Genomic DNA, 10840 nt, shown 5'->3' on the forward strand with positions numbered 1-10840 from the left:
GCAACTGTCGCACCTACCACTGGTCAACATCAGCCAGAAGACATGTGCATTTATTTATTTTAGAATGAAAACAAAATGAAATGTTAAACTACACCAACTCAATATTATATATATTATCACAAACAGGCTAAATGGCCATGTGTTGATTCAGATTGACACGTCGAAGATGAGTCATTCAATGAGAAGGCATGTTGAGTCGTAGCGTGTTCATATGATTTATGCAATGTTCATGAGACCTCATTTTGAATATGTGTGACAAGTTTGGGAAGGTTGTACCAGAGGGCAGAGTGACAGATTAAAACAAAACAACTTCACCTTCCTTAGATAGGCATTACTTAGACAGCCTTGCTTGATAACGGTATAAGGGCTTAGTGTTCATTAGATTGACGTTTAACGCCGCACACGGCAATATATTTCAGTTAAATTAAAGGCCTGTAAATAGTTAGTCTGGACCAAGCAAACCAGTGATTGATATAATGAGCAACGCCCACGCCGTTGGGTTATGCTGATACACAACTAGCCAAGATACCAAGCCAGACCTCCCCGATCTATTTAGCCGCCTTTTACGAACATCATGTAGCTATAGGTTGTTAGGAAACTATCCTAACCAGAAATCCACCTGGATTGTATCGTGGAATGAATTACCAGTGCATCAAAGAAATATTTAAACCTTTCGTCTATTTAAATCTGCACATATAAATCTATCTGGTCACATTTGACATTAGGTCAGGCTTAGTTTAAAATCTAGTGTACAAATTCGCCGATTCCAAGAAAATGAAATGTGAAATAAACACTATTTGTTTTATCATTATTGGGCAGACCCCCAGGCTCTAAAAACAATATTGAACCTCATTTACTGTCGCTATCAATATGAATAATGTAAAAATTGTAGTTTTCTCATATTTTTTTTCTCGAATTACCGATAAAGTCCGTAAACCAAACAAAATATAAAAATGTCAGAATAAGTATGTATAAGATTATATATACATCATTCAGACATGGTGGTAAATAATGTTGTAAAATTTACGTCGTTCGGGTAAATATATTTACACATGTTTTTAAACACAAACATTTATTTATATCTCATAAGAATATAATATAATCTAAGTAAGTAAAAAAGTATGTCATTTTTATTTCATTTGGTGTTTGCAGAAAACTTCAGATACCAGAACTTTCTGGCGCTGCAGCCTCAGGAACAAGACGACAACCTGTCCGGCATCAGTGATACAGGTGGACGACACGTACAATAAAGGGAAAAACCGCTACTGCTTATGCGAACCTAATATATATTACTACATTAATCGTTGTTATCGTTATTAAAAATAGAGGTGCCGTTTTCGCCCGAGAAATCGGTGATGTTTTGCTGAGGTGCCGTTTTAGCCTGCACCCTAATGTTGATACGGACTTGAATATAGAGGGTAATGCAGTACATTATTGTGTGAACGAAATCGTTTGTCTGCATAATTTGAAAATTGGACATTAAAAATGAACAATTATGAGTTTCAGTAAACAAAATATTAGTACCACTGTTCGTTCTTAGGGTAATAGTAGCACGACCGCTCGCTGGTTTGGTTGGTCACGTGACTCGAAATTGACATCTCAAAATGGCCGCGCACATAGGCCGACTCGTGCGTATCGGCTGTCATCAGGTCAATGCCCTTTGCATGCTTTTTTTAATGTTGAATACTTTGTATGACATTTTTTCGATAAACAATGCCCCTTTCCTTCTCATTCGAGAACGTGGATTTCTTGTGGAGGTCGCCGCGATCGTGGGTACAGATACCCCTGTTTTCGTGCACTTGTTGCACCATCCTTTTCTTGTCAGCTGGTAATTATTACCTGTCTAATGCGAAGTAAAGACAACAATACACTTTCCCGGGCGTAGGGCTAATTGGCTCTCGCTTCACAGGTCCCACGTGCCTCTTCGATCCTTAGGGTTGGTTAGTTGTGTTAGGGTTGGATTATCCCCAAATTGGGCCAACTCTGTCCTTAGCCCTTGGATCCACTTTCGATAATACACGCCTTTACGATCATTAGGTTAGGTACCCCTTTCCGACCAAACACCCCTTCACGATCCTTAGAGTGGGGTTATCTCTTTTAACGAATTAATCAAATGTAATTTGAAGAAACTCCGTAAATCTTTATCAACGTTTCGATTTTTGAAAAGAATTGAGTGAGTGAGTTTGGTTTTACGCCGATTTTAGCAATATTCCAGCAATATCACGGCGGGTGACACCAGAAATGGGCTTCACACATTGTACCCATGTCGGGATTCGAACCCGAGTCTTCGGCGTGATGAGCGAACGCTTGGCTGGCCGACCACCCCTTTTGGCAAAGAAAATGACTAGGATAGACAATCAGGTGTTGGTAGACAATCAGGTGTTGATGACTTGGTAAACAAGCACTTATTATTTGTGATAGCGCCCATGGTAAAATGTTGGCTAGTTGGATTAAGTCATTAGCAAAGCATAGCTTCAAGCTGTCAACGTGAGTTCAATCCCCAGTGCTGGCTGACATAAAAAAAAGTGTGCCCAGTAAAGTGCACTGCTCCCGGAGTATGTTCCACCAGTGTCAAGATTTCAGTTGACCAAACTAGATAGTGCTATATTGCTGATCTAACATACCTTTTTATCCTCATGGTTAGTTTGGGCTTGGGGATGGATAGCCCTTCACAATCCCTAAACCCCTTTTGGTGAGACAACCTTTTCCGAATCCGTAGTGTCAGGTAGCCCCAATGATTGGGGTGAGGGGTCCACCTCTTTTAATAATTTTTCTATAGATATTCAAGTCTTACCCAAGGTAAATCCACATATGTTTTATAAAGTTTCAAGTTTCACAGTAAAAGTGACCATGACAGTGCATCAGTCTACAATGACCCACGCTAAAACCGCCCAATATTAATTTGCAAAAAGATACCTACATTTTCCAAAACTGTCCCATTAATAACAATTAGGAGATTATTAAAGGATCCCAGTTCAGAAAAGCGTCTAAGAACTCCATTCTTCCTGAAAGAGACGACTGAAAAGGGTTTGAGTATTTACATCAAGATTTGAAGTGGGTCCAAGTTCAAATACATCATGGGATTTGTTCAGAACATGCCAGGAAATTTGGTCAAAATTTCTGGTCAAAATAGTGTCACTTTAAAAAAACTTTAACATGTTTACTTAGTAATGAATTTAATTAAAATCATGTTTAAATACCTTCAGAACTAGAAACACATATTTACTCTTTAGTCTTCACAGGACAACAGTAAAATAAAATCATCCAACGATGCATTATATTCGCAGCCCTGGAGAAATAATTTATTCTGTAAAAGACAGTGATTTATGTTTGCTTGTAACACATGGATGTCGATCTTGAAGTTATGTTTTACAATATTGTGTTATATATAGGGTTTAGTGAGTGTTTTCAGCACAATAAAATTGTTAGGTTTCAGCCATGCCAGCAGTTTAGTAACCATTGAAAGGCTAATGACATCTGCCATGTCAAACTAATATTTCAGCTTCCCACATAGTCATACTGTTCTTTTCTACAGAAAATCTTAAGCTGTCAGGTGACTTCAAGATGTTCGCCTGTGCCCGCCATATCCCAGTGTGCACCAGCAGTGTGTCTGCTACAGGTGCGCTACCCATCCAGCAAACACTTCAACCCAAAGTTTCGGAAACTCCGGAGGAAGAAGATTATGAAGGTGAGGCTAGGAGCAGACTGTCCTACCGATGCGGACATCGAAACACTGTATGGAGCTCCCATTCAACATCTATGACATAGGTTCCAAACACTGCACTGAGCTCCCATTCAACATCTATGACATAGGTTCCAAACATTGCATGGAGCTCCCATTCAACATCTACGACATAGGTTCCAAACACTGCACTGAGCTCCCATTCAACATCTATGACATAGGTTCCAAACATTGCATGGAGCTCCCATTCAACATCTATGACATAGGTTCCAAACACTGCATGGAGCTCCCATTCAACATCTATGACATAGGTTCCAAACACTGTATGGAGCTACCATTCAACATCTATGACATAGGTTCCAAATACTGCATGGAGCTCCCATTCATAATCACTGACATAGGTTACAAACACTGCATGGAGCTCCATTTATCATCCATGACAGGTTACAAACACTGCATGGAGCTCTCATGACAGGTTACAAACACTGTATGGAGCTCCCATTCATCATCCATGACAGGTTACAAACACTGTATGGAGCTCCCATTCATCATCCATGACAGGTTACAAACACTGTATGGAGCTCCCAATCATCATCCATGACAGGTTACAAACACTATGGATCTCCCATTCATCATCCATGGCAGGTTACAAACACTGTATGGAGCTTACATTCGTCATCCATGGCAGGTTACAAACACTGCATGGAGCTCCCATTCATCATCCATGACAGGTTACAAACACTGTATGGAGGTCCCATTCACCATCCATGACCGGTTACAAACACTGCATGGAGCTCCCATTCATCATCCATGACAAAGGTTAAATCTATTTTCAGAGATCGAGTGGTAGTGATCAAAAGTAGAACCTATGCATTGTTTGGTCATCTCAGGGATGTCATCATGCATATTTCTATTATAGCCCTGAGAATATCTTTGGCACATTATCATGTCATGGTCATCCTCAAGGCCTCAGTCAATTGAAAGCTTCACTGTAAGTCAATGAAAAGGTTTGAAAGGTCTGACTATGTGACCAATATTTAAGGTTTAGGTCACAATAAAGGGTCATTTGTATACTATGTTTGGCATTTTCAATAAAATACCACTCCTAGCACATACCGGGTATGTGTTATTATTGTTTTAACATTATTTAAATACATATGTAATACATATGTTTCAGAATGATCTTGCACATATTGCTGTTGTTTCACAATGATCTTACACATATGGCCATTGTTTTAGATTGACCTGCCAGACTACGGGAAAGTGATGAAAGATCAGGACATGTCGGCCGATGAGAAGCACAAGCAAATGAAGAAAGATAAAATCCCCCCTCCCCGAATATTTCAAGAGAGACCCATCAATATCAGCTGCACATGTGAGTTACCTCCCCTTCACTATGGCTGGGACTTCAACTTCAGTGACAAATGTTGTACCGGGTATTCATGGATGTGATTACCTCCCTTGTCTCAGGCGCCTGTCTTACAACTGTTAGACACTTCAACAGTTTTTGTGTAACTGTTACACCAAAAATTACAAAATAAAATATTATGCTTGTATTCTTTATTGAATATTACTCATGATTTACAACAACATATTTAACACATTAAAGTTTATTTGAAAATACCCTTAATCATGTTAATAGCAGTACACAGTCTACTTTGCCAACCATCTCTCTTGCCACCGACTTACCCACAGCAGCTACAAAGTTGTCTGAGGCAGGCGTTGTTGCCAAGGAATTATGTCTGTCCATGGACACAGGAATGAGAAATGCTTGTAAAGTTTCATGACCACATGGACACCGGTTGGTCAGTGTAGGGCATTCAGCAACATGCAGGACATTCGTCACCACTCGCCCCTTTCCGTAACCTGCAAGAAGACTCGTCCCCCTATCAATGAATGTTATGTGCGAAAATACGACAAACCAGTCAGAATGCGCGTAATTTCAAGTTCTTTGTCAAAGAATTCCTCAGAAATAATTTTTGATTTTACAAATGTCTGGCATCTAAAAATAAACCCAAGACAGCTAAATGTGTTCAGTCATGCTGTATAATTCCGCACGTCCAGATGACATCATGTGCTTTAAATTGCATCTGAAATATATATATTATAAATGGGGAAATATATGTGAACCATTACGCAACGAGTTGACAATTGTTTTAGGTATGCCAGTTTGTGCTTAGACGAACCCGGTCGCAAACATGGCCATGAGACGGCCACGTGCCGCTATTGGGCTTGTCCCGGGATAACACGAGTTGGCAATTGTTTAAGTTATGCCCGTTTGTGCTTAGACGGAACCCGGTCACAAAAAATGGCCATGAGAGGGTCACGAGTTGCTATTCGGCTTGTCCCGGAATATCACGAGTTGGTCATGAATGCATACAGCAGTCAAATAAAATGACCAAAGTCGCTCTTCCTCCAGTAAGTGTCATCATGCTTTAACAGTATTAGTTCAGGGCAAAACTATACTTTATGGGGGTAAAGCAATCTTTATTTCTTAAATCAGGCAGTACCGAACTCTGTTTAACATGCAGGGAGACCGCCTGCATGTTGTAGTGGATAAAGTGTCTGTCCGGAAAGCGGATGGTCAGCAGTTTAATCCCCTGGGGGCATTAAACCAAAAGATGGTACTTGTTCTAACACAGCCAGGCACTCAGCATGGAGGGGATAGAACAAGGACTGGTCAGTATTGTGTGTCTCAGTAGGATACCCATGTTAAACTATGGCATGGCATCTCAGTGGGCTAGCTCTATAAAACACACACATGCGCAGGCAAGGAAGTGATATCTTGATGTTGTTTTTGCAGCTGCCATCTTTGAGCCCTTCGTCCCCCCTGAAGGAGATGGCAAATCTTCCCTCCTCTCAACCGAGGTCAGTCAACACAGATCAGTCACTGTAGAATGTTCACAAACTAGCAAATGTAGTATATACAAATACAGTAAACTACGGTTATAACGAACCCAAAGGGACTACTAAGTTTAGTTCGTTATAACCATAGTTCGTTATAAGCATATATACAGCATGACTACAGCAAATAGTCGGGACCCAAAAAGTAAGTTCGTTATATCCGTCAGTTCGTTATAAGTATGTTCGTTATAACCGTAGTTTACTGTATTCCATTCCATAAATTTAGATTGTTCCAAATGTGTGAGGGGTCAAATTTAAAAACTATCGAAAAGAAATTGTTAATATTCTGAGATTTCCAGGGTGAATATCTCCCCGTGTGGTTGTCATGAGTACCTTCCAATGTCCTTGTCATCATGAGGAGGAGATGTTTGTTTCTTGTGTCTCTTGCGTCCCTTGGGCACGCCAGAAACCTATGATTGTGGGTTCGAATCCCGGTTCGCCCTGATTATGTTTCTAGGTTTGTCAGCACCATACCTGTGCTTGTGGGTTTCACCGAAGTGGTAAACGTCTGAGACCTGCATCACTTCGGGCTTTCCTCCCACATAAAGCTGACACGCCATGATATAACTGGAATACTGTTAAAAGCGGCGTTAAACCCAACTCACTCACCCACTCTTGTGTCTCAAGGATTGTTTGTTTCTGTTTGTTAGGGAGTGAAGCAGAAGTATACCGAGTTTGAGAAGAAAGGGAAGTCATTTATGGCCCTCCGGAAAGTGCGCCAGTTCGAGGATGATTTTGATATAAAAGACTTTGCACTGCAGGCTCAGGACATTGTGATGGAGGCTCAGAAGTGTTTAGAGGAGTAAGAAGATTACTTTAGGCTGCGCTGTGGTTGACATTTGATTTTTTTGGGGGGGGTCAGACTTTCACTCCTCTGTTAAAAAGAACTCATTTTCTGAACATCATGTTTTAATTGACTTCATTTATTTTTTACATGTTTTAACTACCCACATTGGAATCATATTATGTTATGTTTGTCATATACACAGATTTTGCTTTCATAATGATGCCCAACTATTGTTTGTTTCAGTATACGAGGCAACAGAAATCGTCTGCACGAGCTTGTCTCAGAGAAAGCTTTTGTGGTGAGTGTTGGTCATAAATACTATTCAAAAGAAGTTAAAGAGCACATGGTTCTTCCATAGTAGTTATCTGTCATAACTAATAAGCAGGATAGGCACTACAATGATGAAGAGGTAGACTATCCCTAAACAAAGATCTGAGGACATCCCATTACCGGTCACACCCGAACGACCTTTCATCTGACCAATCAAAGCCTTGCATACCAGATCGTGAAAGTGACAGTCGGAATGTGTTTTCTAATCATGCAACCTCGAAAACATTAACACAGGGTATACTGAACGACAGTTACAGCCCTTACGACTGATTCCGTCAAAATTATCATCTTTATCTCACTTCTGTGGGATAAACATTTGAACGGAGGAGGCGTTGCACAGTACGTGAGAAGCACTGCCATACAATCTCTATATATTAGACATTCCGGAATGTTCGTTTGTTCGAGAACTGTGTAAACCTATTTTTCAAGCATAGTCTGAAATGGAAGCCGCCAGGTTGAAACGAGTGCCGTAAAGCTCGAGAAAGCTGCTAATTGGCTAATGTTCGCGAAAGGTCATTATGAAATGACCCGTTATGGGGTGCACTCAGATCTTTGTTTAGCGACAGCAAGAACCTAGATCTGATTTTAATAAGATTGTTGTCATCTATTCCTGTGCTCGCTGCAAATACCCCAAGTTCCTCATAGTTTGGGCCCAATTAATCTTGAATTTCTGTTTTCCAGACAGTTATTGCTGGAAACTTTACTGTGTAAGCGATATCATATTACATCGTACCAGTGGTTTGCTAATTTGGATGAGCGCTGTTCTTGTTATTGAAGCAAGTTTAATGCACTGACACTATTCTGTCAATGTGGTTATTTCTGCAGGAGATGGTGTTTGGTTTGGAGAAAAAGACATTTCACTGGAAGTTTGTGGAGTCAATCGAGCCACCTCGTGTTACTCATGTGCGGACTACAGAGGTGCTGGGGAAGGACAACCTGTACGCCCAGGTGACCGTCAGGATCCACACCAAACAGGTCAGTCCACAACATGGTTTGTTAGTTGTGTATCCAACCCATGAAGATCTGGGGTAGAACAGGTCTTCAGCAACCCAGGCTTGTTGTAAAAGGCAACTCTGCTTGTTGTAAGAGGCGACTAATGGGATTGGTGGCCAGACTTGCTGACTTGGTTGATGCATGTCGACGTATCCCAATTGCGTTGATTGATGCTCATGATGTCAATCACTGGGTTGTTTGGTCCAGACTCGATTATTTACAGATCGCCATCATATAACTGGAATATTGCTGAGTGCGGTGTTAAACAACAAAGCAACAAACAAACAAGGGGTTTATTCAGTGCCGTGGTGTGTGTTGTGTACCAGATATCATTGTTCAGATTGTTATTGAGACTTATCTGTTGTAGATCCTTGCTATCTATGACCGGTTTGGTCGTCTGATGTATGGCAGTGAGACTATACCCAAAGACTGTTTGGAGTATGTGGTGTTTGAGAAGCACATCGCTAACGTGTACGGACAATGGCGAGTTCATGGCAAGATTATTCCCGACTGGATGCCCCCTCGGGAGCCGCTGATAAAGACATATCGTGTTGCCACGTTCGAACCTCTGGAGGAGCTGGAGGAAGACTCCAGCTCGACCAGTGTTGAGAAGCAGGGCGAAGACACTTCTGTGCAGACTGCTGCATGAGACTGACAGCCATTGAGCTGCAAGAAGGTTGAGTATGACTAGGAATGCTGTCTGTCATGGTCTACCCTTGTTCTACATTCTGTCACAGAACTAGCAAGACATCGGCCATCAGGGACACTGTCTAATGTAGACAGACATTAATACTGATAAGGCAGTCAACTCATCAACTCATCGAAGAAGATTATTATGTTTTCATTGTCAGGTGTCATACTGGCCATTGGGGAGTATTGTTCACAAGCCTCAATCTAAGAAGTATGCACATCAGTGTACAGTCAGACATTGCGGCAATGGTTGGATTGTGTCACTGACACCATGGTGCTCCTTGATGAGGAGTATTGATGCCCTTAGACTCTCTAGGCCGGAGGCTGATGTTTCTGGATCTACTGCCCATGGTTATGTATTTCCTGAAGACAGACGAGGGTGTATGTTCCTATATCATATATACACAGTGGTTTGCTTCATCTGTGTACTCCTGTGCGTTGAGAGTTTGTGTGAAAGTTTGGAATAAAGCTGACTAGTAATTTGTAAATTTGTGTCTTTGTTTATTTTAGTGTCAGGATTCAGGAGTAGTGTCATGTCATGACAGTCGAACTTGTAATGCATCCTTACTTTCATATCTATCATCTCTGTCTGGGGTGAGTAAGAGAATGTTTATTAACCCGACAGTCAGAAACATTGCAGCAATACATCTGCTGCGGTGCCCGACAAATCAGTGGCAGAAAACATCGGTAACAACCAAGTTTATTGGGAAACGATGACCCGCATTCTGCCAAATCACAGAGCCCCAAAACCCCACCGTCTCTAAGTATGGATAACTGCATGCCTACGTTGTCCCCAGAATCCTCACAGGGAATCTGTATAAGGGATAGCTCTGCGTGGGAACGCTATTGTTACCTTCAGTAAAGCCCAACCTACGAAAGAAGACAAATACTGATTTTATGGACACTTAATCTCTGGCAATAGAAAGGTCATATTCCAGTACGTGGGAGGCAATACATTTAAAGTAAAGACATTAATCTTTCGAAAACACTTTTTATCATTTATTTGTAAATATAAGTCATTTAGAAGAACAAAAAGAGTGGTAGTCGAATAATAACTCTTGACTCCTAAATATACAAAAGGAAAAACAACGCTGGTTGGCCTTTCACAATGAGGTGAACAAGGGAACCCTTTATATGCTCAATGCCAAAAGAAACACAACCATAGAAACATGGTGAGGTGAGGTGAAATGGGGTTTAACGTCGCGTCCAAGATTATTGCACTTATATAGCGACGTGCATGCACGTGTATGTGTGTGTGTGTGGCTGCTTGTACTAGTCTGGACTGATGCCGATTTATAGTGCTAGCACACTGAGATACCATGCCGCAGTTTAACATGAATACCCCACTCAGACACAGTATACTGACTCCCAGCCGACCAGTCCTTGTTTTAGTCCCATATTCCTGAGTGCCAGACAGGGTGACATCTTGGTATGATGCGGCTGGGGATCGAACC

The 10840-nt window shown here is 41.2% G+C and overlaps 1 protein-coding gene across 1 annotated transcript; it reads left to right on the forward strand.

The window, feature by feature from the left end:
* The first annotated feature begins 1549 nt into the window (after nucleotides 1-1549).
* On the forward strand, nucleotides 1550-9874 carry LOC124112197 (probable 39S ribosomal protein L45, mitochondrial). Its single transcript, XM_046472203.2, has 8 exons — nucleotides 1550-1649; nucleotides 3536-3688; nucleotides 4922-5057; nucleotides 6486-6550; nucleotides 7237-7388; nucleotides 7617-7671; nucleotides 8529-8678; nucleotides 9064-9874. The coding sequence occupies exons 1-8, from the start codon at nucleotides 1605-1607 to the stop codon at nucleotides 9343-9345; spliced, it is 1038 nt and encodes a 345-aa protein (XP_046328159.2). The 5' UTR covers nucleotides 1550-1604; the 3' UTR covers nucleotides 9346-9874.
* Nucleotides 9875-10840: the final 966 nt, after the last annotated feature.

The sequence above is a fragment of the Haliotis rufescens genome, unplaced genomic scaffold (genome assembly GCF_023055435.1).
Source record: "Haliotis rufescens isolate VD_foot unplaced genomic scaffold, xgHalRufe1.0.p SCAF_4, whole genome shotgun sequence".
Classification (NCBI taxonomy): Eukaryota; Metazoa; Mollusca; class Gastropoda; order Lepetellida; family Haliotidae; genus Haliotis; species Haliotis rufescens.